We start from the raw sequence: 27,146 nt of genomic DNA, 5'->3' as shown, positions 1-27,146 counted from the left end.
GGGGGACGTGACGTTTCGAGACAGCCCCTCCCACCTCGCCCGGCAGCCTGCCGCGCTGTTCGCCACGCGAGCCCGCGGCGGGGAGGCGGGGGCGCGGCCCTCGCCGAAGGGTCCTTACGGGAGCCTGAGGTGTCCGTGGCAAGCGCCTGCTCCGAAGAGCAGGGCCAGGGTTTCCAGGGAGGCCGCGATGAAAGGCTGCTGATACGGGGAGAGAGCTATCATTTTTTAGCGTCCTCTTTCTGTGTGTGTGGCGTGGCCGGTGGAGTGGGATTCCGAGCAGGCGGACGTTGGCCACCCCTGGAGGAAGGCGCTCGCTGCTGCTGCCGCCGGCGCCGAGTGGTGGGGTTCGGGCGGGCTCGGGTGGCGTCGTGGGAGGAGGAGGCGAAGCCGAGGGAGTACCTATGGCGGGTACCATTTCCACGCCGGTGTAGTTGGCAGGAGTCGGGAAGGCAACGGGTCAGACCTCTTCCCTGCCACGCACCACACACTGGGAGGCTTCAGGGAAGCCGGCCACCGTCACCTCGCCTCCGGTCCCCCGCCTACAGAACGCGGGAGGGAGCGACCTACCTTGCAAGGTCGTCGTTCGCGTGTCCAAGGTGAAGTACCACTTCGATACGATACGATAATCTTTATTGTCATTGTCCCATACAGAACAACGAAAAAATCTACATCAGACATTCTAATAATAATAATAATTTATTATTATTTATACCCCAGCCACTCTGGGCGGCTTCCAACAAAACACTAAAATACAATACAGTGGTACCTCGGGTTACATACGCTTCAGGTTACACACTCCGCTAACCCAGAAATAGTGCTTCAGGTTAAGAACTTTGCTTCAGGATAAGAAGAGAAATTGGGCTGCAGCAGGAGGCCCCATTAGCTAATTCCGGAACGAATTAAGTACTTCACCCGAGGTACCACTGTAACCTATTAAACATTAAAAGCTTCCCTAAACAGGGCTGCCTTTGGATGTCTTCTAAAAGTCTGGTAGTTATTTTTCTCTTTGACATCTGGTGGGAGGGCGTTCCACAGGGCGGGTGCCACTACCGAGAAGACCCTCTGCCTGGTTCCTTGTAACTTGGTTTCTCACAGCGAGGGAACCGCCAGAAGGCCCTCGGCGCTAGACCTCGGTGTCCAGGCAGGACGATGGAGGTGGAGATGCTCTTTCAGGTATACTGGACCGAGGCTGTTTAGGGCTTTCTCAGGAAACAGAGAAACTGGAACTGTGGGTCTGGCGATGATCATAGCAGTGACCTTTGCCATGAGGGTGACCAGGGTCTCATGGGTAAGCTCTTGTCAACACTGAATCCAAAATTCTACGTGCCATACCAATCATGTGTTTCCAAGCACCTCCCATGTGAGAGGCATGGAGAGGGTTAAAGATCCATGCACAATCCCGAGCACTGCAGTAGTCACGGAGAGCGGGTCAGTGTCGTTTTTTTCTCTTTATTCCCAGCTCCCACAAAATTCATGCCACAATCGGGCCTAATGAATTTGATAGGTCCATGTATGGCCACGAATCTTCTCAAGGCATTGATGACACTGGTAGTGCCTATGGACTCAGTGATCTTGATGTGGAATGCACAGATACTGAAACACTGCCCAGCGCTTATTGTTAGCTTGACCTCCCCTTGTCTTGCACATGGCCATGCTCCAAGGTCTAAAGACATCCAGGCCCACATTAGCGAAAGGTGGTTCGACTGCATGCAAAGCAGCCCGATATGTTCATTGGCTTTGCTGCTCTAATAATGTGTTTAGGGTTGCAACTGTAGGCTCCAACACTAAATGCTCTTAAGAGATCTTAGAAACAACTCAGTGCGACTTGATTCTGCACATTGTGGCTATGAGGTGTCAATGCCTTGCTTTTTGAATCTGCCCATATGAATGTTTTGATCCATGATTAAAAAGAACTTGGAAAGAACTTCAGCCCAGGTGGCTTGATTAGATAGAAGACCTCTGTACTGGTAATGGAAAAAAAATCAGTAAATACAATTTAAGAAAAGAAGATCTCTATGAAGACTTTGACGCTGTAGATTTGCCACTCCTGTCCTATGGAGTATGAGGGATTGACAGTTGGCACCTTTTTCCAATTTGATGTAAGATTAATTCAGTCTCCGCAAACAAACCAGTACTTGAAATAGGAGAATTAGTGCACTTCCTCCAAGATGCTTGCAGTACACACACACTATATGCATTTCCAACATCATTTTTTGTACTAAAGACCATATATTTTTGTATATTTTCAATTTCGTTGTTCTGTATGGGACAATGACAATAAAGATTATTGTATCGTATCGTAGGTGTGGTGTTGCTTACCATACGTTTGTAGGTGCAGGTGGAGCACAGGGCTTACCTGCAGTTACTTTGAGTAATCCATGTCCGTGAAAAGCACCTGGCAGGGCTTTTGGCTTGAGTGATATATGTTGAGATGTGACCAGAAATCATTACAATTTTTGGACATCTATATGTGCAGTGGGGGACAATCGTGCATATGAAACCCAGTCTTCAGTGCATAAAAGGCATATGTGAGCCCATCCTGAGAGCACTGTATGCAACATTTCTTGAAATTTGTGTTTCATTCTTTCCCTGTTATGGTTTCCATACATCTTGTGTTATGGTGTGGTTCTGTTTTTAAAGGTTGAGATGCTATACGTAAGTGGATATGAACACTGGTATCCTTACGTGTGTTATTGGATAAAAATACCCTAGTACTGACAGGGTTTTTTCTGCTTGAGCTTAGAGCCCAACTCTCATTTCAATTGGATGTGTCATTGGGAAACTCTGGATTCCACAGATTGCAAGCTACTGAACATGTGTTTTGCACGAGGGCATTGAAAACCCAAGTCCCACGTACAGCAAAATAGCAAAGTCCTCTTTGGACTATACCACTTTTAATTGCAGTTGAGTGAATGTGCTTTTTAAGTTCTCCCTAACATGGGGGGGGGGGAGCCTATAAGAACCTCCATATATATATATATATATATATATATATATATATATATATATATATATATGCTTTCGTAGATTTTCACGGGTACAGGAATGCAGGTTTTGGTGTCTTCGGGTGTCTTCCCGTGTAAGAGTTGGGGTGTCTAGGCGACGTTTCGACGAGGTCTCACTCGTCATCTTCAGGCTGGTGCTTTCGGCTTCTTGTTACTGGAACAGAGCAGGATCTCAGTGTTTGAGTTCCTATAAATACTGTTGAGGGGGTGTGGTGTATAGCCTCCAACGTTCTGGGCAGAGAGGAAGTTCCCAGGTTAGTGTGCTTTAGCAACTAATTCACACCTAATGACCCTCCTAAATGGTACTCAGAATATCACTCAAGAAATCTCTCAAGATATCCCTCAAGTAATTAATGAACAAAAGAAGAAAAGGCACACTAACCTGGGAACTTCCTCTCTGCCCAGAACGTTGGAGGCTATACACCACACCCCCTCAACAGTATTTATAGGAACTCAAACACTGAGATCCTGCTCTGTTCCAGTAACAAGAAGCCGAAAGCACCAGCCTGAAGATGACGAGTGAGACCTCGTCGAAACGTCGCCTAGACACCCCAACTCTTACACGGGAAGACACCCGAAGACACCAAAACCTGCATATATATATATATATATATATATATATATATATATATATATATATGTGAGTGTGTGTGTGTGTGTGTGTGTGTGTGTGTGTATATATATATATATATATATATATATATATATATATATATATATATCCTAAACAGTGGATGGACTTCACCAACATTTTGCTTAGAGTAGACTCTGGGACAGCAAGATTTTGGCTTGCCAGACAAAACGATCCCCCCCCTTCCACTTGTGTGCTGTTTGAGTGTTCTCCTGATGCACCCCCCGGAGCCAATTTTGGGGAGTGCAGGAGTGGAGTTGGGGGGGGGGGGAACCTTTGTTGCAAAGGCAGAATCACTGGTTAATTCCTTCCCATTGAAATTAATGAACACTGCTAAGTTAGGTCCATTAATTTCAGTGAGCCTATTCTGAGTAAAACCTAGTTGGATACCACCAAATGTCCTCTCCCTCATAGGCCTGCTTCTACTTCAGTAGAATTCAACCCCCTACCTCTAAGTCAGAAGCGGTGTGGACCTAGAAAGTTTCTACTTCATAACTCTGCTGTGTATATTAGGGTCTCATAACTTTGCTGGATATATTAGGTTCTCATGGGATTTAGCTTAGAGGTGCAGGAAGTGGGATCTGAAAAGGTACAAGGATATGGACGTAAAATGAGAGTCCTTTTAGGAGTGAAGCGTGTTTAGGAGTGAAGCGTGTTTTGAAATGAGAGTCCTTTTAGGAGTGAAGCGTGTTTTGAAATCCAGGAATGTAGCACTACTTACAAATATTAGTTGGCAGTGAGATCTCTCCCTATCCTCTGTTAACTCTTGATTGATCTGATAGGTGTGAACACTATGCCCAATAGGCTATACTGTATTGCCTCTTCTCTTGGGAGCTGTCCAGGAGTTTTTCATACCTCTTTCGGTTCACCCATTCCTCCCCCCCTTTTGTGTGTTGAATTTGGTTTTGCAGAGGGGTTATTTTTCGTCATCTGTGGAAAGCACAGCAAGCTAGCAAACATTTAAAACAGCCTCAGAATAGCTGCTGCCGTTGACCTGTCACACAGAGGGCACTTTGTATTTTAAAGCTGAGCTTGGGACGTGGGGATAAATGCTAGCTTTGAGAGTGTTGCTTAGCATAATAAGTCGTACTACGGAGCCCTGACTGATCACAGCCATTGGATTGCTTGCTTGCATGTGGCTCATGAACACGTCTCCATGGCTGTGGGAGGTTAGGATGAGATTCCTGGTAACGGAAGCAGTTTGCTTTTTTTGGGTTTGCGAGCCAGCTAGATAATTGGTTCCATGCAGCCCTGGGATAACTTCTGACTTTCTGTGCAGCTTGTAACGCTTGCCCACACCCTTGAAGATGAATGGCTGGATTTCAAGCACGGTTTGCCTGTCCGCTGCCCTCTTGCTGCTGTTGAGTGGTGCTTTGGCCCGGAGGAGCCAAGATCTCCGCTGTGGAGGTAAAGCAGACTCTCTCATAGCAATCTCATTAGGAAAATGGGTGGTGGAGCTTGAGAAATACAGAGCAGTAAAATAACATTGCTTACACCCAGTGCTTTTTTTTCTAAAAAAAAAAATGTTTAGGGGTACTCTCATTTTCCTACTCATATTGAAATACTGCCCCTCAATGAGGCCAAACTTAGATTCAGAAAATGTTTAGTGTACCCCTGCGTACCCCCAGAAAAAAGCAATGCTTACACCACTCTCTGCCTTTAAAGAGCCTTTTCTACATTGATTTGGCACCTGAGGATTCTAGGAAATGGACCAGGCTGCCCAGTCCACTCACTCTGTTGCAGGGTGTGATGTGCAATGGTGGCAGCAAACTTTTTCAGGGTAGCCTATCTCATAACAGATCAGTTCCCATTGAGTGACCCCCCACAATAGTAGTCTGAGGGCACCTAGGTACAGTGGTGCCTCGCAAGATGAAAAGAATCCGTTCTCTGATTCTCTTCGTCTAGCGGTTTTTTCGTCTTGCGAAGCAAGCCCATTGACGGATTAGCGCTATTAGCGGCTTTTAGCGGCTTTTAGCGGCTTATCGGATCAGCTGATAAGCGGTTTAGCGGCTTAGAAAAAGGGGGGAGGGGGGAAAAACCCGCAGGAACTCGCAAGACATTTTCGTCTTGTGAAGCAAGCCCATAGGAGATTCGTTTTGCGAAGCACCTCCAAAACGGAAAACTCTTTTGTCTAGCGAGTTTTCTGTCTTGCGAGGCATTCGTCTTGCGGGGCACCACTGTACTTAGTTTAAAATAAACATAATGGTTCCATTCCTGTGCATGTAGGAATATACTGCATCTATTTGTTCTTTAGTTGTTTTCATCATTCTTTGGAGATGAAAGGTTGGCCACAGCAAGGTCTTATCCTAGGGATGGGCAGCTGGTGGCATGGGCTCAAACAGGCTCCAAGGGGTTTTTCATCTGGCCCCTCTGATCTGGTCAGATAACTGGTCAGCCTGGACAGCTCAGTTGGTTAGAGTGTAGTGTTGATAACACCAAGGTTTCAGTTCAGTCGCTGTGCATGGGACAGCTGCAGATTCCTGAATTGCAGGGGTTGGACTAGATGATCCTCATGGTCCCACAATTCTACGATTCTGTGATCTCAAGGGCCTTCCCTTTATTAGGCACCTCACCAGTTTTTTGCAGCAAAAGTGACCTCTACAGACTTCAGCTATGTGCAACGGGACTCTGCAACTGAGATGCATAAGAAGGGTGTTTGACTCTTTAAAAAATCATTTGCCTGAGTCTTGGGAGTAAGTAGCTGCCATGCATATTAAGGGGACGACTTTGCCACGGTTTGCTGCTATTTCCTGAGGAGGATGCTATTATAGAGACCCTTGCCTGAGTAGAGTGACTCAGTTGAGCAGAACCCAGCATTCCTGGACCTTCAGTCCTTCTCAGTTCAAAACAGGGTTTCCCAAACTTCGGTCTCCAGCTGTTTTTGAACTACAGTTCCCATCATCCCTGACTACTGATCCCGCTAGCTTGGGATGATGGGAGTTATAGTCCAACAGCAGCTGGAGACCCAAGTTTGGGAAACCCTGGTTCAAAACTCCTGTTAAATTAGTTCCCGACTGAGGTGAGGAGCCTGTGGCCCTCCAGATGTTGTTGCGGGACAATTTCCATCATTCCTGATGAACGGCCACACAGGCTGGGGCAGATAGAAGCCAAACAGCACCTGGAAGGCTACAGGCGACCTGCTCCTGCCTTCCCTGCATGCCTGAAGCAACATCCTTCCGCTCACAATAACAGAATTGTCTGGCCTACGTAGAGGCTGCTGAAAAGTGACGTTGAAATGGCATAACCCTTTGAGCCGTTACGTGTCCATGCAAGTCAGCCCAAATGTGTGAGATTCGACGGCTCCAGCCCCACACATCCCTGATACAAACATTACGCCTCACCATGTGGAACACTGTCACACAGAAGCATTGCTTGGCAGTGTCCACATGGGAGAGGAGATCACTGGACCTGTGTCTTCAGAAAAGCCTTATGGGAGTGTTAGCATAACTACCCATCCCCTGCTATTGAATTTTCCCTTTTTCGTGGGTTGCAAGCACAAGTCCCAGAAGCAGCAACTGTTGCTTTGGTAGTCTTGCTTGCCGATGCTACGCCAGAGGAGAAAGAAGAATGGGGGAATAGAGAGTGCAGTTGTTTTGTTGCCTTCAAGGCCGCTGAACCAACTGATGTTGTGCCGAGGTCAGGAGCTGTCAATTTTACCTCTACTTGCTTTCACTCCCCTGCATGCACGACTTGCCTAACATAAATGATAAATTCTCCTATAAAGTGCTGCAAATAAATTGTTGTTACAAGACATAGGCAAGGCATATTTTCAATTGCAGTATGCTGGGTTCTGAAGAATGCATTTGTTCAGCTGCCAAATCTTGAGAATGTTCCTGGCATCGAGCAGTGGATCATGAAGTTAATGTAGCTGTCTTCCTGAGTGCTATGAGCAGTACTGCTTCTTGGAGCTAGTTTTTCTTTCTTTTTTTTCTTTGGTTTTAGCATGCCGGGCACTGGTGGATGAGCTGGAGTGGGAAATATCTCAGGTAGATCCCAAGAAAATGATCCAGATAGGTTCCTTCCGCATCAACCCAGATGGAAGCCAGTCCGTCGTGGAGGTAACATGTTTCATGCTTGCCCTTGATTGGCTGAATCTCTGGAGACTTTTGTGGCGATCTGACAAATAGGAAGTCAGGGAGATGGTTAGCACCCTGAAGAAATGTGTGGGGGAAACCCTTGTGCTGAGATTTTAAACTCCTGGTGAAAGGGAATTTATTCAATTCAATTCAAAATCCTTTATTAGGCATAGCACGCCACACATTAACAAACAAACATCATATACAGACTGTATAAAATACGGGCTCAGCGAACACAATTTATCCCAGTCCTATTCTTAACTCCAAGAAATAAATCGATGTACATAGATAATATAATACAACACAGCAACATCACCTACCATTAAAAACCACTAAGTCTCTTTATCATGGCCCATTCTTTCTTCATGGACAGCACTTAAAAATTCAGACGCTATTAAAGTAATTTGGTCATCGCTGTCCGCCAGCAGGTCCTGAACAGAGAGTAACCACTTCCCAATAGTTTTAGAGATGCACAGGAATCCTAGAAATTATGATAATTGTCCTATGATTAGTATTGAATTAAATTGAATTTATTTTTTATGGGCGGCACCCAATTCTTCAGCTTTTCTGGCACAGTGGACTTCTGTGTGCAAAATGGAACTCCCTGTTCCTCTCCTGTCCCCTCTAGCACACTGTGCACCCTCAAAACCTGCTCTGGGGGGTTGACGGATCCTCTGGAGCAAATTTTGGGGATGTGCAAGGGAAGGAGAAGAAACATGAATCTGGTTGTGCCAACAGAATTAAGCTCGTGAAGCACTGGCTACATCCCTGCATTTTTATCCTTTTACATCTCTCAAAGCAGCCTCCAACAATAAACAGAAATCAGCAATTACCGTATTTTTCGCTCTATAAGACGCTCCAGACCATAAGACGCACCTAGTTTTTGGAGAAGGAAAACAAGAAAAAAATATTCTGAATCTCAGAAGCCAGAACAACAAGAGGGATCGCTGCGCAGCGAAAGCAGCGATCCCTCTTGCTGTTCTGGCTTCTGGGATAGCTGCGCAGCCTGCATTCGCTCCATAAGGCGCACACACATTTCCCCTTACTTTTTAGGAGGGAAAAAGTGAGTCTTATAGAGCAAAAAATACGGTATTTATATTAGGTGTGGGGAACTTCTGGACCTCCAGATGTTGCTGAACGACAGCTCCCATCATCCCTTGCAATGGGCCATGCTTTCTGGGGCTGATGGGAGTTGTAGTTCATGGAGGGCCAAAGGTTCTCCAGACCTAAAACAGAAATTTCAAATTCTAGAGGTGCAGCTAAGAAGGGACTGGTGAGGAACATGGAGCCCGTGAGCGGGGGAATATAGAGTTCAACAATAGTTCCACATAATTTCTTTATCCCAAGTTCCAGATCTTAGTGGCTGCCGTTGGTCCTTCTGTTTGGCGACTTAGGTTGTCACAGAAAGATGAAAACTAAGGCAATCATTACAGTGTCCTCCTTTTGGTAAAATGGCAAAATGATTGACTACTCCTCAGTGATAGGTTGTAAGACGTGCATGGCACCCGAGGAAAATTAGGTTACAGTAGGATCTGATAAAGGCAAAGGTGGGGGACGCTTTTTCCACCTTCATAGCAAGCTGCCATTCCTCCACAGGTGCCCTATGCCAGGTCTGAAGCTCACCTGACGGAATTGTTGGAGCGCATCTGTGACAAGATGAAAGAGTATAGCGAAAAGGAAGATCCTTCCACCCACCGGAAAAGCTATGTGAGGGTGATGTCCCGCGACGGGTCCAAGATGGACCTTTCTCAAACCAAATTTGATACCGATATGACATCGAGCCTGAAGTTCGCGGTGAGTGGTGCAGAGAGTGAAGCTGGGTGTGGGACTACTTGGCTGCTGGAGAAAAGGAGACTCCAGTGGAACCTCCTGGCTGCAACCTGTAGCCTCTTTTCCTTCCGAATTCTATCTTAATACTTGCAGCTGGTTATGGTGACAGACATTTGATGCTGCAGTTGCGATGGTATAATTGCAGCCACGACTCTGGACCAGCTCCACGCTTTGCAATACGTATTAGGGAAGTGGAACAGGTAGCTGGTGCCTACATCAAAGAACGTACGTTGCAGGCACGATGTATAGCACGGCTGACTTCCTTGGTTCCCCTTTGCAGTGTGAGAGTATAGCTGAAGAATATGAAGATGAGTTCATAGAATTCTTCTCCCACGAGGCAGAAAATGTCAAGGACCGACTATGCAGCAAACGAACAGGTAAGCAAAGGACTAGGCTGTTTGCAGATCAAGCCGGTCAGTAATTCACTCTGTCGAAAGCTGGAGTCAACTCTTTATTAGCGAAACGTAATCTTTGCAGATTTGGCTGAATTTCAGGCCTTAGAAGCACAGCAGCTCTTGCCCTGTAGGCCCTACGCCATAAAATACAGTGGTACCTCGGGTTACATATGCTTCAGGTTACATACGCTTCAGGTTACAGACTCCGCTAGCCCAGAAATAGTACCTCGGGTTAAGAACTTTGCTTCAGGATGAGAACAGAAATTGTGCTCTGGCGGCGCGGCAGCAGCAGGAGGCCCCATTAGCTAAAGTGGTGCTCCAGGTTAAGAACAGTTTCAGGTTAAGAACGGACCTCCAGAACGAATTAAGTACTTAACCCGAGGTACCACTGTACGTTGCTGAGATTAAAAGTCCCCATCTCCCTTCTATGTCTCCTCCTCTCCTGGGGTTCTTGCAAGCAATCAGAGACTGCACCTGCGGGCAGCTTGCCTTTGCTTCGCCTGTTTCATACCTCTCCCGATTCTGGGAGTCATGGGGAGACGGGACACTATTGACTGCCTTTTGACCTCCCTCCTCCAACTCGCCTGCTTCATCTTCAACTTCAGCCTCTGATACCCGACTTCTCTCTGCCACAGACTCTTCTCAACTCACTGAGCCCTGTCACTCTTTCAACTTCTGACCCCTTCTCTTCCCAGTCTTCTCCCTCTGAGCACTCATTGGTGTCCCACCACCACTACTTCCTGGGCTCTGAGCCTACTTCCCTTGGTGGTTCCCCAACTTGCTCCTCCCCCTTTTCCTCAGTGTCCAACCAGCCCATGGCGTAGGCCATTCTTTTGACAAGGAGGCACAGCTCTGCATTCCAGGCAAGAAGCACCCTCCTTTTAGCTTGCAGTGAAGCCAGTTTTCCAACATGGAGAAAATGCCAGTGTAGCCACTAGCTTCCATTTTGGGCAGTAGACAATTAGTCACAAGTACAAAATGGCAGACATTGTTAAGCAGGAGTCATCCCGGCTTCCTTTCAAGCATCTTTTAAAAGCTGCATTGTTCAGACAGCTTTTGGGACATGATTTAAAAAACAAACACTATTATTTATTGAAAACCTGAAATAGCAACTGGTGTTTTTACTGTTGCGCCTGCGTTTTTATGTTTTGCGTTGTTATTTTCTGTAACAGTGCCATTTATGAATACAGTGGTACCTCTGGTTACGTACTTTAATTCGTTCCGGAGGTCCGTTCTTAACCTGAAACTGTTCTTAACCTGAAGCACCACTTTAGCTAATGGGGCCTCCTGCTGCTGCCGCGCCACCAGAGCACGATTTCTGTTCTCATCCTGAAGCAAAGTTCTTAACCCAAGGTACTATTTCTGTGTTGGCGGAGTCTGTAACCTGAAGCGTATGTAACTTGAAGCGTATGTAACCCGAGGTACCACGGTATTTCAATGTAGAAAATAATCAGGGCCATCTTGCCTTCCTACGAACCTGCTTTCGATTTCTGCTCTTGTTGACTGGTGTTAAGTTCTTTCACCCAAAGTTCTTTCTGCTGGATAAAATTGGTGCTCAGCAGGGGTTTGGAGCACTGAATTAATTTTCCAGTTGACGAATACCATTCAAATTGGTTGAAGGACCTTGATATCACTAAAAATAAAAGGGACTTCTCTCCCTCAAACTTCAGGGAACAGGCATCTCATTCCATCGAGCTTCAGCTTGTCTCAGAAGGGGAGAAGCTTTAGTTCAGTTCCCAGCTAAACACTGCCTGATTAACAAACTCTGACTTTGCCCTCTTCTGAACAGTTGCTGTACTAAGTTTCTAGGAAGAGAAACTTCAGGTAGGATTTTGGCTGCGCTTTGATCTTGGAGAATGTTCCTAAGAGACAGATGACCTTCTTCTCCTGGCACAGCTTCCTGTGCTTGGCTTCCTCTCTCCACGCTTATAAACAGTAAAGACAGCTGAACTGAAACAGGCTGGTGCTGTTGAGCGGAACATCTTTTCTTACCTCCTGGCAACGAGGCAAAGTTGCTGCTCTCCCACTGCGACCTGTCCTTGGCATTGCTTGCCAATACTCCATAGCGTTCTGCAGTGCCTCACAACATCCATAGAATGGCGTCCTGCAGTAACTGGAGCTCACAGATGCCGAGAGAACAGTGCAGGTGCTATAAATAGTAAACCTAAAGGGTTCTCTGTGGCCTCGCCTCGTATCCCTGCCTTTTTTTGCTTCAGGGCTGTCACTCATGGCAAGTGATTCAACTGGTCTGTCTTTCCCACCTCAGTGTCTCTGAGGCAGAGCAGGCAATATAGGAGAAGGGAGGCTTCTCTGCCCTTATTCACCTGGAGTCAATGTGGTCTTCCTCCCCACCGCTTGCTATTTGCAGTAGGAGGAAAGACTCCAGAAGGGTAGGGTGAATTTGTTTTTTGTTTTTAAAGTAATATTTATTAAAGTTTTACAGACATTGAAAAAAATTCCAAGTTTAAACTCAAAAAATAAAGACAGAGAGTAACCCTAATATAATAAAGAAAAAAAAGAAAAAAAATTACAAACAACAAAAGCAAAACACATGAAAAATACAAAATAGAAGACAGTTAACATGAAAAGAAAGAAAAAATCAATAATTTCATATCTTATACTTCATTTACTAGTTTCCTGACCTCCTCACACCTCCCTTTTTGTATTCCAGTTCAGATATTTAGTTCAGCAAATCCTTACCCTCTATCATTTAGCCTTACTCAGCATCTTAACCTATAATAAATGTATATTTTCCACCATTATCAATCCATATTTACATATTCTTGTTAATCTTTTTACCAACACCGCTTGTTTTCAATCCAACATCCCTTTAACATTCATTAATTTTACAGTATTTCTGCAAGTAGTCTTTAAATTTTTTCCAATCTTCTTCCACCGCCTCTTCTCCCTGATCTCTGATTCTGCCAGTCATTTCTGCCAATTCCATGTACTCTATCACCTTCATCTGCCATTCTTCCAGGGTGGGTAGATCTTGTGTCTTCCAATACTTTGCGATGAGTATTCTTGCTGCTGTTGTGGCGTACATAAAGAAAGTTCTATCCCAGAAGGGTAGGGTGAATTTGATCAGGGGTGCAGCAGGGGCAAGGAGTTCAGACTGAGATTCCTTTAACTGGAGAAAGCCTTAGTCGGAGGCGGCCAAGCTTGGCCCTCCAGCTGTTTTGGGACTACAACTCCTATCATCCCTAGCTAACATGACCAGTGGCCAGGGATGATGGGAATTGTAGTCCCAAAACAGCTGAAGGGCCAAGCTTGGCCACCACTGTTTTGCATAGGGTTCTTTTCCACAAGAAATGAATGGATAAGATTGAACAATACGTTGTTATCTAGCAGATAGGAAACTGCAGGTTGTTGACCAGTTTCAGTTTTGCCATGTGCTTTGTTTCTGTGTCTCAGTTCAGACACTGCACCAAACCATGATTTCAGCTTGCAAATTTAAAACAGTGAGTACCAGGGTGGTATAGTGGTTTAGAGTGGGGAAAGCCAGGTTCAAATCTCTGCTCACTGCTTAAACTTACTGGATAAACTTGGAGGAAGGGTAGGATACAAATAAGTGAGATGAAGCCAACAGAGGCACACAATTGTTTCCCACTTTTTCTGCACTTGGCGTCAGAAGTTCACTCCCAATTATCTGGATGCAGAGGAATGACCATTGGCTATGGTGGACGTGGGTGGCGCTGTGGTGTAAACCACTGAGCCTTGGGCTTGCCGATCAGAAGGTCGGCGGTTCGAATCCCCCTGATGGGGTGAGCTCCCGTTGCTCGGTCCCTGCTCCTGCCAACCTAGCAGTTCGAAAGCATGTCAAAGTGCAAGTAGATAAATAGGTACCACTCTGGCGGGGAGGTAAACGGCATTTCCGTGCGCTGCTCTGGTTTCACCAGAAGCGGCTTAGTTATGCTGGCCACATGACCCGGATAAACTGTCTGCGGACAAACATCAGCTCCCTTGGCCAGTAAAGCAAGATGAGCGCTGCAACCCCAGAGTCGTTCGGGACTGGACTGTCAGGGGTCCTTTTCCTTTTTATGGTTTGTCAATTCACACTGAACTGTAACCTTCCATGGCTTGAATTGAGCCTGTTTGGGCACAGTGTAGCTAAATGAAACTGCTTGATTGAAGGTTGGCGTACTGATATGCAAAATAAGTAAAAAAAATACATTGCTCCTCCAGAATTGTCTTTGTCCTAGATTTACCTGCCTTTTGGGTTTGGGCTAAGCAATGCCTTATTAGTTTTAGCTGTCCTAGAAACTCAAAATACCTGGGCATGTGAAAGTATGCTGAAAGTTGCATTCTCTGTAGTTTCTTTTTTCCTGTTAATTTCTCGGTCAGTTTAGGAAAGTCCTTGGAGCCGATAAAACCGACAAATGAAAAGTCTCTTCCTGCCTTCACTTTCCTGCTGGATTTTCACTGGCTCTCAGAGGAATGACAAGCAGCCTCTTGCCAGGGGTCCATTTAGGAAACTGCCTCTTCCTGTAGCACTGAGCTATTTTTGGACTACGAACCTGACTGTGTTGTTTTCACCTGACCTTTACCCTCCAGTGTTTGAGGGTTGGAGGCATGCCACGTTGGCACAGCCAAAATGCAGCACCTATTTCTGACCACCAGGTCGTAACAGGCTATTTGTAGTACCCAGCCAAATAATTAACACACAAATCCACCTGGTTTTAGGCTCAAAGCCAAGTTGAGCAAGGAAGTCTAGCCAAAGTTGATTCTTTATGACCACATATTACTTTTACAGATCAGCAAGGTGAGGATCACAGTTGCTGTAGGTCTGTAGAAGTGGCTTAATAATTGGCTGTCACCCAAATCAACTGCATATTCACCTGATCTGTTCATACTACCACTTCGCCAGAGTCCTTGGGATTGCGTGGCTAGTCTCATGATGTTCATGATGATTAGGAAGATAAGCTAACCCTGTTTGATCCTGTGGCCCGAAAGCAATTGCTGAGTCATTATTGATTTAATCTTCCCTACAGAAGAGAAAAGGGTGATTCGAACTGTGAATTTTGTTTGTGGTGAAAAGTTTCTTGGGCAAGACCTGGCTGTGAGAAAAAGAGCAGAGGCTGACAGAGATATTTCGGCAAATGACAATTTAGGATAGCTCTTTAATATATTTGCAACTTGTGATGCACCAAGGTGAACGCTACCCTTTTTATCAAAAGCTCAGAACTGCTGGGGACTTCAGAAATGTATTTGTGTATGTGGAACAACTCACAGGTGGATAATATGGCTGGCAGACAGCATGTGAATTGATGACCCATGTGCTGTGCAGATGTAGGATTGAGGAACAAATTTTTAACCCTTGGATGAGGAGTCCACACTTTTTTGTCCATTCACTAGCAATTCTGTTAGAACAAACTCTGCAGTAAGCTCTGCACAGTGGAATACCTTTTTACAAGGGGAGTGTTTTAAAATGGACTTTTTTATCAGGAGCTGTTAGTATGCATGACAGAAATGAAAGTTGGTAGGGTTGGAGCAGTGAAAAGGAGCAGGCTAGAGTGCAGAAGACCTCGCCCAATAAAATGTTGCCCCGTGATCACCACATTTTGTTAAAATGAGTTCCACTTTGTCCACATATCATCAGTCAAATATCAGCACCAAATCTCGAGTTCAGCTTCAGAAAATAAAACTGAAAACAATTACTGAGATTTTTAAAAAGAAAAGGTTGTGTTATGAAATTTTTATTTTTTTACATTGCAACATTTAGATTTACTATATTTTTGGATAAAGCCTCATTTTGTAGGGGAGTAATTCAGACTGAGAACTATTGGTTTTTTGTGTAGAGTGAAGAAGTACAACCATTACACCTTCTTGTGGGGACTGCTGCTATGATATAATATTGGGCAAGTTTGAATCAGCTCTGTTGTCTATCTGGAAGTTCCAGTTCTTGTAATGAATTGAATTGTCTGTGCTTCTGTTGTAGATCTGTGTGACCACGCCTTGCATCTCCCACACGATGAACTATGAAGCGCAAAGGCCTGCCTGGTCTGGTGGATGAGTTGGCAAAGTCCCTGTTGACCACCTCCCTCTTCCTAACTCCAATAATTATTGTCCCAGCAGCCTTTGGGGGGGGGCACACACCTTACAATCTGTAAACAACATTGTATCTCTAAAAGAAAACACAAACAAAGCTTCTTTATCAAATTTTTAAAGTGAATAAGTGATGCAGTATCACTCACCTGACTTTTTAGAAACCCACCGTTATCAGGCCTTTTCTGTTTGCTATTTTTAAAGGGAACAAGAGACACTTCCATATGTGGATCCAAGTCTTGGTTTTTTTCTACTGCGTAGCCCATTCCTCTGTGTGTGTGTGTTTTAATACTTAGTGGCTATGTGCAGGTGCATTGATCTGTAGGTTGGAGTCAAGAGACCAACAACACAGCTCCTGGGTTCATTTCCAGCTCTCAGAGGCAGAGTTAATCCAAACTTGAATAGAAGAACTTGTTGTGCTCCATTGTGGCTCTGCTACCACCTTATAATGACACCGGGCAAGTCATTTAATTTGTCTGTGCAATCCGTGCTTTGAGTGCAAAGAGTGGGGGAGTATGAACATACATCTTTCTAACCTGTACCAAGAGGGAGGAGCAAGCCAATTTATATATTATGCCTCTGGAGCGGTTGTCTGTGCCTTGCAGCTGTTTTACCAGCCTCCACATGTATAGACTGGCTCCTGGTGAAAGCCAGTATCTGGCTTGTAAAATCCACAAGGGTGCTGATATTGAGCACCTGGAATTGTGGGAGGGGTTGTTGTACTCTTCAAAGGGCTTTTAATACCTGTTTAAAAACAAATGGGCCAGTGATGGCAAGAAAATAAATCATGCTGTGACTGAGATGATCAACAAGGAACTCCTTACAATTTTTTTCCTTTAGTTGTGCGTGGTGGCATGTGTGTACAGTGGTACCTCGGGTTACATACACTTCAGGTTACAGACTCCACTAACCCAGAAATAGTACCTTGGGTTAATAACTTTGCTTCAGGATGAGAACAGAAATTGTGCTCCGGTGGCGCGGCAGCAGCAGCAGGCCCCATTAGCTAAAGTGGTCTTCAGGTTAAGAACAATTTCAGGTTAAGAATGGACCTCCGGAACAAATTACTGTATTTTTCGCTCTATAAGACGCACCAGACCACAAGACACACCTAGTTTTTGGAGGAGGAAAACAAGAAAAAAAATATTCTGAATCTCAGAAGCCAGAACAGCAAGAGGGATCGCTGCGCAGTGAAAGCAGCAATCCCTCTTGCTGTTCTGGCTTCTGGGATAGCTGCGCAGCCTGCATTTGCTCCATAAGACGCACACACATTTCCCCTTGCTTTTTAGGAGGGAAAAAGTGAGTCTTATAGAGCAAAAAATACAGTGAGTACTTAACCCGAGGTACCACTGTATTGATAATGTAAAATGCTGGTTGAAAGATTTTTATTTAGCAGATAATTACCCTAGACTAGCTGGCTCTTTCCACTGGGCATAGGGGTTGGAGGATCAAAACTAAAGGAAAATTAGTGGATTTTAGTGATTTAAAGATAATGAGGAAGGAGCTTAAGTATGGAGGGAGGAGATTATCCTACTGTATTGTAATGCTATCAGTCAGCACAAGAAGGAGAGGCAAGTTTGCCATGCTGCATTGTTGAAAGGGCAACAGTGGAACTGTACTCCCCTTGTGTGCTCAGTCAAGACATAAAGAAAAATCAGGCTGTGGGAAGAATTGAGGGAGAAGTTTCTGTTTCTTCTGACAGCTGCTAGCAACTATTTGGAAATCATAGAACTTGAGCCAGTATTGCCTCCAAGCTTGGGAGTGAACTTATTCTCTGGTCTAAATCTTAACCTCTGCCACAAATTTGCTCAGATGCAGATTATTATTACCATGTAATGAGCAGCGGTCCCCGAGAGGTTATGAATTGGTTTGGACCCTGGGCACTGAGAAGAGTGATTACAGTGGTACCTCGGGTTACATACGCTTCAGGTTACAGACTCTGCTAACCCAGAAATAGTACCTAAGGTTAAGAACTTTGCTTCAGGATGAGAACAGAAATTGTGCTCCGGTGGCAGCAGGAGGCCCCATTAGCTAAAGTGGTGCTTCAGGTTAAGAACAGTTTCAGGTTAAGAACAGACCTCCGGAACAAATTAAGTACTTAACCCGAGGTACCACTGTATATGTTTGTAGTAACTAGTCAAGAGTCCTAGGACTTCCAGTGTTAGGAAATGGGCAGATGAATGTGATGGAAACTTTGGTCTGCTATGCCAGCTGACTTTAGAGGCTCTGGGTGAATATGACTTTATTAGCTAAGTCCATTCTGTCCTATAATTTTACCCATGGGATAGTGAAATCCAACCAGATGCTATTTAGTCAAGGAAGTGAAGTGAAGCTGTAGTGGTAAGAAAGTTAAGCCTCATCTTTATACATTAAGCTCAATATTATTCTATTAAGGTAAAGGTAAAGGTAAAGGTACCCCTGCCCGAACGGGCCAGTCTTGACAGACTCTGGGGTTTGTGCGCCCATCTCACATCTATAGGCCGGGGGCCAGCGCTGTCCGGAGACACTTCCGGGTCACGTGGCCAGCGTGACAAAGCTGCATCTGGCGAGCCAGCGCAGCACACGGAACGCTGTTTACCTTCCCGCTGGTAAGCGGTCCCTATTTATCTACTTGCACCCAGGGGTGCTTTCAAACTGCTAGGTTGGCAGGCGCTGGGACCGAGCAGCGGGAGCGCACCCCGCCGCGGGGATTCGAACCGCCGACCTTTCGATCGGCAAGCCCTAGGCGCTGAGGCTTTTACCCACAGCGCCACTTGCGTCCCTATTATTCTATTAGTCTTATGCTAATTTTTGCTGCAAAGTCTGTATTACTATAAAATGCTTGTTTCGCTTCCGTACAATTCCAATTCACGCAGGGAAGTTGCTCAGAGGTCACAGCTGAAAAAGAACTGATTCATTAACAGGTTTATGCCCAACCTTCCCAACAATGTAGAAAGGTGCACAAAGTAGCCCAAAATTACTAGTGGTGAAACTATACAAAAAGAAACGCAGTATACAACTGTGTAAGGTAGAAGAGTAGAGTCAAATCAGCCAATACCCAAAGCTTTATTCAAAAGCCAGGTTTTCACCTAGAAAGCCCCCTTCTTCAAATTTTTATTCTTGACCCTGTTTTCCAAAGTTCTCTTGAAAGCCAATTCTCAAATAACTTAAATCTGTTTCTTCCCAAATCTGCTCCCCTGTTTATTCCTCAGACTAGCTTTACTCCAAAAACAACAGTAGTACTTCAAACAAAATCAGTATAAATTTCATTACCTATTATTTTATGGCAACAAGAGGACTAAATTGGCTGTTTAGTTTGTTTGTTATGCTTCTGAGAGATACAGCCTCCTGACTTATGTCATGAATGCAGCCTGTGTGTGTTGCATCCATGGATAACAAGAAAAACTTGTAGAAGCAAAACTGAAATAGGGTGTCTTCCTCTACCCCTTCCCTTCCTTATTAAAAAATTGAAATGTAGGGATTGTTCATCTACATAGACAAATGGACGTAACTCATATCATGAATGACTGGAAGTCCTTGCAGGAGTAATTGAAATAGCCTCTGCTGCAATCTGGAAAGAGAATACTACTGTGACCTTTTTGCCCTGGTTCAGCATGAGGACTCTGCACTCTGGTCACACATCTGCTGCATGAGGGGGCAGCCTGGCCATGATAATAGCAGGATGTGTGCTTTGGGCTTTGCAGCTTCTGGGAGCGTGGTGTTTGAAGCAAATAGAGCAAGTGGCCTAGACAGAGTTCACGGGTCTGATGTTGCTTGCCTGGCTAATGCTAGGCTTTTGTTCTGCAACATCTAATGCAGTGTCACTCTTTACCACCCGCTCTGGTTCTATGTGATAGAATCCAAAATTGTCTCAGAACTAGCATGATGCTTGAGTGATGTCCCTATGCTATTAGTCTATGGGGCAGGGGTCAAAAATGGGATGATCATTACCACCTGGGGTAAATAAATGAAGTAACGTAGCCTAAAATTATCAACCATATTAACCATTTGCAGTGAGTCGCCATAAAAATCCCTTAATTAAGTGGAAAATTAGCCAAAAACACATGAATGCAAATTTGGGCTTTAAGTTTCACAACTTTTGTCCAGTTTAGGTTAAGAGGGCTCAGCCTGACTAGGAAACATATATGTTTGTGTGGGGAAGTGTGTGTTGCAGGGGGAGCAACACACACTTCTCCACACAAATATATATGGTATAGTCAAATAAATCTTCAAGTAGGGTTAGATACATGAGCAGCAGCAACAACTATTCGGTTATTGTATAGATTGAAAATGGTTGATGTAAAAGGATATGCAGCAAAATAAGGAACAAATAGGAAGCCATGGTGGCATGGGCAGGGAAGTCTCAAGGTAGGAGATAATTAAGAAGTTGTGTATATTAAATTCTGGGAAATGCATTAAAAAAGACATCAACCCAATTCCTTTCCCCACATTCCCAACTATGACTTCTATGTCATCCAAATGAATCCTGCCATCAGTAATGACTTTCCTATCCTGTGGAATACTACAGGGACAAGAATATACAACAATTACTGGAAACCCAAAATTTATGAATTTGTTTAGTTATTCACAGGTGTGTTGTGCTTTTGGCAGAAATCGTGTGTATTTTTACCCAAGGAACTCATGCAACAGGAAACCTTCCCATTTAATGTCTGCTGCCAAGATGTTGGGGGAGCAGGTCTTTTTAATAAAAAAAACAACCAACCAGTAAAACATTCTCATTATAATCCTACTTGCCTCTCATTTTGTCTCGATTTTATGGGTCCACAAGGAACCAGAGAAAAGCTTCGGTGGAGAAATAAAACCACCCTGCTTTCCTCTGGCACAGTGGCCTTGTGCTGCTGCTCCCCTCAGGGTTTTCCTAGGAATCCCTAGACAGCCTTGGGATCTTTGGATGAAAGGCGGTATACAAAATTGAATACTTGCCTGGCGCAGGGCGAACCTTACAGCTCATTTCTACTCTGAATCAAGTCCCAATGAGTTCCACGGTAAGTGATGTGGTATCTTAAAAAGCAGAGACATCACCTTGCCAACAAAGGTCTGTATAGTTAAAGCAATGGTTTTCCCAGTAGTGATGCATGGAAGTGAGAGCTGGACCATAAAGAAGGCTGATCGCCAAAGAATTGATGCTTTTGAATTCTGGTGCTGGAGGAGACTCTTGAGAGTCCCATGGATTGCAAGAAGATCAAACCGATCCATTCTGAAGGAAATCAGCCCTGAGTGCTCACTGGAAGGACAGATCGTGAAGCTGAAGCTCCAATACTTTGGCCACCTCATGAGAAGAGAAGACTCCCTGGAAAAGACCCTGATGCTGGGAAAGATGGAGGGCACAAGGAGAAGGGGACGACAGAGGACAAGATGGTTGGATAGTGTTCTCGAAGCTACGAACATGAGTTTGACCAAACTGCGGGAGGCAGTGGAAGACAGGAGTGCCTGGTGTGGTCTGATCCATGGGGTCACGAAGACTAAACGACTAAACAACAAGAAGAAGCGATGCGGGTGGCGCTGTGGGTTAAACCACAGAGCCTAGGACTTGCCAATCAGAAAGTCGGCAGTTCGAATCCCCGCAACGGGGTGAGCTCCCGTTGCTCGGTCACTGCTCCTGCCAACCTAGCAGTTCGAAAGCACATCAAAGTGCAAGTAGATAAATAGGTACCACTCTGGTGGGAAGGTAAACGGTGTTTCCGTGCGCTGCTCTGGTTCGCCAGAAGCGGCTTAGTCATGCTGGCCACATGACCCAGAAGCTGTATGCCGGCTCTCTTGGCCAATAAAGTGAGATGAGCTCCGCAACCCCAGAGTCGGCCACAGCTGGACCTAATGGTCAGGTGTCCCTTTACCTTTACTAAGCAATGGAGGGGGGAGAGAAGTTAGGAATAAAGTTAGCCTAAAAGAAGAGCCTTCCAGTATCAGACAAATGCCTATCTAGCCCAGCCAAGCCGCCTACGGAAAGCCCACAAGACTGGCAACACCAAGTAGTCCCAGTCCCTCCAGCTAAACCCGTATTAATTTATATAGGTGTGTGTGCAGAAGAGGCTACTTCAGACGCTGTCGCCATGCAGATCAGGCGCTTGACTGGGGCGCCTCACTCCCAGATAGGACCACGCCCTTGCCCGCCCGCGCGCGGACAAGCCCCGCCCTTCCCGCCGCGCCGCCCAATGGCGCCTCGGCGACGTTTATGTTAATAGCCTCGGGGTCCTCCGCCGGGGCAAGGCCCCGCCCCTCCGCTGCTGACGCCGCCGCCGCGTTGTGAGGACCCTGCCGGGCGCAGCTGCTGCCGCTCCTTTCCTCAGGCGTCTGCTGCCGCTCTTCAACCTTGGCCTCGCCTGCTTCCCTTCTTTCCTCCCCGCCCACCCCCGGACTTCCCTCTTCTCCTCGAGGCGGCCGCTGGTTTTCGCCCCTTCGCCGCCGCCGCGTCAGGTTCTCGCCGCTCCTCGCTCGCCATGACCTTGTTGACTGCCAGCAGCAGGGCGGCCGCGCGCCTCTTGGGTGCCAAGGTGAGGTGAAATTTTCTTTCTCGCCTCCCCCCCCCCCCGCCGCCGCCGGCCATTTCGCCCTTCCCGGCGCCTCTGACAGGCCGCCCTTAAAGGGGCCGCGCCCTCCACGAGACTTGCCCGGAGGCCTCGCGAGGCTGTGTAGCGCGTGTTTGAGTGGTGGGGAGTTGCGTCCCAACTCTTGCTAAGGAGCAGCAGCTGGGATCTTCTCGGGATCTTCCGGATCCCTTGGGATCTGCCGTTGCAGGGGGGGGTCGTCTTGCCCTGGTTCTGTGCAACTTGGGTGTTCCCGCATCGGATCCGTCGGGCTCTTAAATCTCAGGGTCGTGGGTTGGAGCCCTACGCTGGGCAAAAATAAAAATAAATTCCTGCATTGCAGGGGGTTGGGCTAGATGACCCTTGGGGGGGACCCCCTTCCAGCTCTAAGATTATGGGGACTCGTAGGGCGCGGGTCTCGTAACGCGATTGTAGCCAAGCCAGTGGGGAGTAGGGCCTGTGCTGGGTACATCTGTGTCCTTGGGTGGGACTGCCTTATCCACCGCTCCACTTCCACGTTTCTCTTTCAGAGGACGTTGCGTTAGGTCTAGGCTTGTTGAAAGATGTTCTCTACTTTATTACCCCGTTAGGTTGCTGCTTCTCCTCCCGTATGAAATCTTAAAGGGAGAGGGATCCTTATTATGTCCGTCCCCCGGGGGGTGGGGTGGAGAAAGACAACGAAATGGTGAACTGCGGTGGTTGGTTGGTGGGTAAGAGGTAAAAGAAGAAACTGTTGCTGTGTAATATATCCCTTTCTCCTCTCTTCCCATTAAGAGGGTTGACTTCATTTTCAGATTTCCATGATCTTATGTTTTGGGAATATCAGGCCTTGGCAATTGCAGACTTGGCTTTTTCCTGTTCACGTGACCTCTGGATGGGAAACTGCTCATTCCCTCTGACAGGGGCTCCCTCCCCCAGTCTTAAGTTTGGTATCTAGGGGAAAGGTGCAGCACCTTTTTATAGCAGGTGGATTGAAGCAGCTAAACTGGTGCATGTTGGTGGAAATGTAGCTAAGCTAGGAAACTGTGCCTCCTTTCCCACCTCTTGTGTGATCCCCAGCCCTTATTAAACAACTTGATCACCTTTAAGCTTCTCCTAGGATGCTTAGAGGGCAAAAGGGTCAGCTGTCAAAAGGGTGAAGTTGGGATGGAGTATCCCTTAACATGAGTAATCAACGTCATGCTGCTGGTTGCTAGTATTTCCTAAAGTGGAAGAAATACTAGCAATTGTTTCATGGAAGGGAAACAATGCATGAATCTATAAATTAATGTTTGCTGCCTGGCTCACACCCCAGCATGGTGGAATGTTGGAAGGGCAAAGTAGGCCTCTAGTCTAATGTATTTGGAAAGTAGTGCAGCTTCCTAGTAAGCATTTTCTTTTGCTGCAAGATTGCAGTGATAAAGTTGTGGGATGTATTAGAGGCATCAAACGCACCATGCACACACATCCTGTAACAAGTGACATTTCTTGAAAGCAGTCTCTTTCTATTGGGCTATTTTCCAAGTGCCCATTTTTTCTTCGTGATCTATGTTCTCCTTTGCTACAGTCTAATTTTCTGCCTTCAACTGAAAGTTCAATATGCTGTTTGCTGTTGTCTTGCTGAAAAGTCTGGCTGTGGCTTTTCCCCTAGGATAAAGGGCCACTTGACAATTTTATTTGAACTCCAGACTCACTATATTCCCTAACCAATCGATTGCAAATGACTAATCCCAGAGCATTTATTTTGGGCTTATTTACCTTTTCCCCATTCCTGACTTCTGCCTGCTCTGTTGCTGTACTTTGACTAAATTTTGATGACTGAGGAAATCTGTTCTGTTTCTGCGTAGTACAGATACGCAGCAGGGCAAGTAGATAGTGAAGTTAAAATTAGGACATACTTAACTTGGGTCTGAAACAAAAGCCAGATGAGCCAGACTTGTAGTGACCCGAGTAAGCTCTTCATCTCTCTGCTCCTAATCCTCTCCCAAATACCTTCCCCCTTTTCCTTTTTTGATTTTTAGCTTTTTATTTCTCTTTTAAATTTTGCTTCTTGTGGTGGTGCCTGTTCTTTCTCTTCAGGGAGTAATTGCATTTCCAGCACTCTTAATTGTATTATGTGGGTGTCTGGAGATTTCAGCTGTCTCTGTGATACTTACAATGCTGGGCTAAAATTGTAGATGTTTGAGCAGGGGGGAGGCAAATTGTGGGTCCTACATGTGGAGTATTTGTCTTGCTTACAGTGAGTGTAATTATTGGGATGTAGTATTTGGATCTGCTCAAATCTGGTGTGATTGAGAACCACCCTGGATATGCAAGGGTCTCCAGGGATGTGTCTGGCTTCAGTTTCAACCATATACAATATGTGAATGTTTTTCACAAGTGTTGATAACTACAAAGGAGTAATTAATGTTTTTTTTATTTATTTATTATTTGTTACATTCATTTCCTCCCAAAGGAGCCCAGAGCAAGCATACAGATGACCTAAAATAATAAAATGCTCATCTAAAAAAACACTGCAATAAAACAAAATTTGTGCTTTCTGCTGGTAAAGGTAATAAAAGCTTGGCTCCAATCACCGTTCCCTGAAAGTTCAAACAGGTGCTTTTTTTTTAGTGTTGGAAAAAAAATGTGTTGGGGGGCAACTGGACAGTACATTGTAGAAAGGAGCAATTAACGATTTATTTATTTATTTATTTATTTATTGTTACATTCATTTCCTCCCAAAGGAGCCCAGAGCAAGCATACAGATAACCTAACATAATAAAATGCTCATCTAAAAAAACACTGCAATAAAACAAAATGTGTGCCTTCTGCTGGTAAAGGTAATAAAAGCTTGGCTCCAATCACCGTTCCCTGAAAGTTCAAACAGGTGCTTTTTTAGTGGTGGAAAAAAATGCGTTGGGGGCAACTGCACAGTACATTGTAGAAAGGTGTCACCCTTCCCTTGGTAACTTTCCTTTACAGTATAAGTCTCTGGTCCTATTCATACCTTTGGGAAAGCAGGTATGCACAAAATGTGTGGTGGGATTGAGGTGGGCACTTGCCTGCATTGGCAATATAAGCTCTTCATCTTTATGCTCCCAATCCATCGTTTCTTCTCCCTCTTCCTTTTTAATTGCTGTTCTCTTTTTCTGCCTCTGCTTTAAACAATAATTGCCAGTAGCAGGAGAAGGGCTGCCTTATCTTAGTTTTCCATCTGTGATGCCTGTTGCAGCTACGTGACATCAGTTGCTAGCTGCAAAGAGGGGAGGCTGGTCTTTTGTATTTTCTGCTCTTGTATTGCTTTATCTGAGTTGTGTAAAGGAAGTGCCAAGTTCTTGAGTGTGCTCTTTGGCTGGACATACTTAATATATTGTCAAGTCACAGCATATATGCTGACAGTGTTAGTCCCAGTGATACGTATTCCATGGCCTCAAAAACATTGGGTGGGATACAACTAACTTGTTGGGGGAACCCCAGAACAGGTTTAGAAGTGCATTGAGGGGGGGAGTCCCATTGCATGAGTGGGCCTAATTCCTCAAACACATACCCCATTTAGTGGTGCCGTATTTTTCGCCCTATAGGACGCACTTTTTCCCCTCCAAAAATGAAGGGGAAATGTGTGTGCGGAATGCAGGCTCCTTGGCTTCATCGATAGCAATGGGAAGCCTCTGAAGCACAGAGGGAGCGCTCCCTCCGCGCTCCGGAGGCTACGCGTTGCTTTCACTGAAGCCTGGAGAGCGAGAGGCGTCGGTGCGCACCGACCCTCTCGCTCTCCAGGCTTCAGGAAGCTATCCGCAAGCCTTGGGAGCCCGGCGGGAGCCCTTTATTCCCCCCCCCCCAATCTAGGTGCGTCCTATGGGCCAGTGTGTCCTATGGAGCGGAAAATACGGTACATTGAACGAATTCCACTCACTGTGTGGTTTTTAAAGAGCATGTGTCTCTTGGTTGCACATGTTAAGACTACTTGCCAATAAGATGTTACATTAAGGTTTGAATAGGTACTCTGAGCTGGGATTCTGTAATGGGGATGGCAGAACCTGTTTTCTCCCAAGGATTCTTCTGGTTTACAGGTGAAGAAAGCAAGAGCTTTAGCGGGGTGTAAGCTTGTATTCCCTGAAGCATTAATGGAGGAAGTAAGCTCTTGTTTGCACAAGGTTTACCTAAGAGTGGTTTCCTTATCTTGTCCTGATTTGTATTTTAAGAGTGTGGGAGAAACTTTGGGTGCGCTTGGGCAATTTGGTTGTTCTTGTGCAATTAGAAGTATATAAGATTCAGAGATCCACCCAGCCTCAGTCAGTGCCATATAGAAGTGCGCCTTTCTTGTTTCGGAAAGAGATGGTGTGCTGGTAATAATCTCAGCTCTGCTACTGTTCCTGTAAACTCTTCACCAAATATTCTGCCTATCAGCAACTCAGTCCACTGCTCTTCTCTTAAAGAATGGGGTTTTGAGTTGAGAGTAGTCTGTTCAGGTGTTTGTAAATGACTAACCAAAATATGCTAGGAAGGGAAAGTGTACATGAACACACTAGCTCTGCATTCCCAAGCCTGTTGCCCCTTGTGTGTTCTAGGGCAGCAGCCTGCACTTGGGAAACCACTTGTACTTGTTGAGTTCCCATGCATTTTGGAAAACTGGAAAAGCAGGGTTCCAGAACAAAGGGAAGCTTCCATGAGTACAGGAGCCT

General features: G+C 45.6%; 2 protein-coding genes across 3 annotated transcripts in view; both read left to right on the top strand.

Annotated features, from left to right (window-relative positions):
* Window positions 1-352: 352 nt before the first annotated feature.
* On the top strand, window positions 353-16,794 carry CNPY2 (canopy FGF signaling regulator 2). Of its 2 annotated transcripts, XM_081181582.1 has the most exons (6): window positions 358-596; window positions 4,916-5,043; window positions 7,579-7,694; window positions 9,309-9,506; window positions 9,823-9,919; window positions 15,876-16,794. In XM_081181582.1, the coding sequence occupies exons 2-6, from the start codon at window positions 4,944-4,946 to the stop codon at window positions 15,917-15,919; spliced, it is 555 nt and encodes a 184-aa protein (XP_081037708.1). In that variant the 5' UTR covers window positions 358-596; window positions 4,916-4,943; the 3' UTR covers window positions 15,920-16,794. The 2 variants fall into 2 exon arrangements, with proteins under 2 accessions (XP_081037709.1, XP_081037708.1); XM_081181583.1 differs by lacking the exon at window positions 9,823-9,919 and having other exon boundaries at window positions 353-596.
* A 5,424-nt stretch (window positions 16,795-22,218) lies between these two features.
* The window catches only part of CS (citrate synthase), a 35,850-nt gene continuing 30,922 nt past the window's right edge, over window positions 22,219-27,146 (top strand). The window contains exon 1 of the mRNA XM_081181433.1: window positions 22,219-22,470. Within this exon, the coding sequence (XP_081037559.1) occupies window positions 22,417-22,470 (54 nt within the window). The 5' untranslated portion in view covers window positions 22,219-22,416. The remainder of the gene's footprint in view (window positions 22,471-27,146) is intronic.

The sequence above is a fragment of the Podarcis bocagei genome (genome assembly GCF_964188305.1).
Source record: "Podarcis bocagei genome assembly, chromosome: 2".
Taxonomy (NCBI): Eukaryota; Metazoa; Chordata; class Lepidosauria; order Squamata; family Lacertidae; genus Podarcis; species Podarcis bocagei.
Note: the sequence above shows the minus strand (reverse complement) of the source record. Positions and strands in the feature narration are given on the sequence as shown.

Excerpts from the sequence above, each read along its gene's own strand:
- CNPY2 (XM_081181582.1), top strand. The coding sequence starts at position 4,944 with ATGAATGGCTGGATTTCAAGCACGGTTTGCCTGTCCGCTGCCCTCTTG. Across the intron at positions 5,044-7,578 it reads CCAAGATCTCCGCTGTGGAG|CATGCCGGGCACTGGTGGAT; the intron begins GTAAAGCAGACT and ends CTTTGGTTTTAG. Across the intron at positions 9,507-9,822 it reads CATCGAGCCTGAAGTTCGCG|TGTGAGAGTATAGCTGAAGA; the intron begins GTGAGTGGTGCA and ends TCCCCTTTGCAG.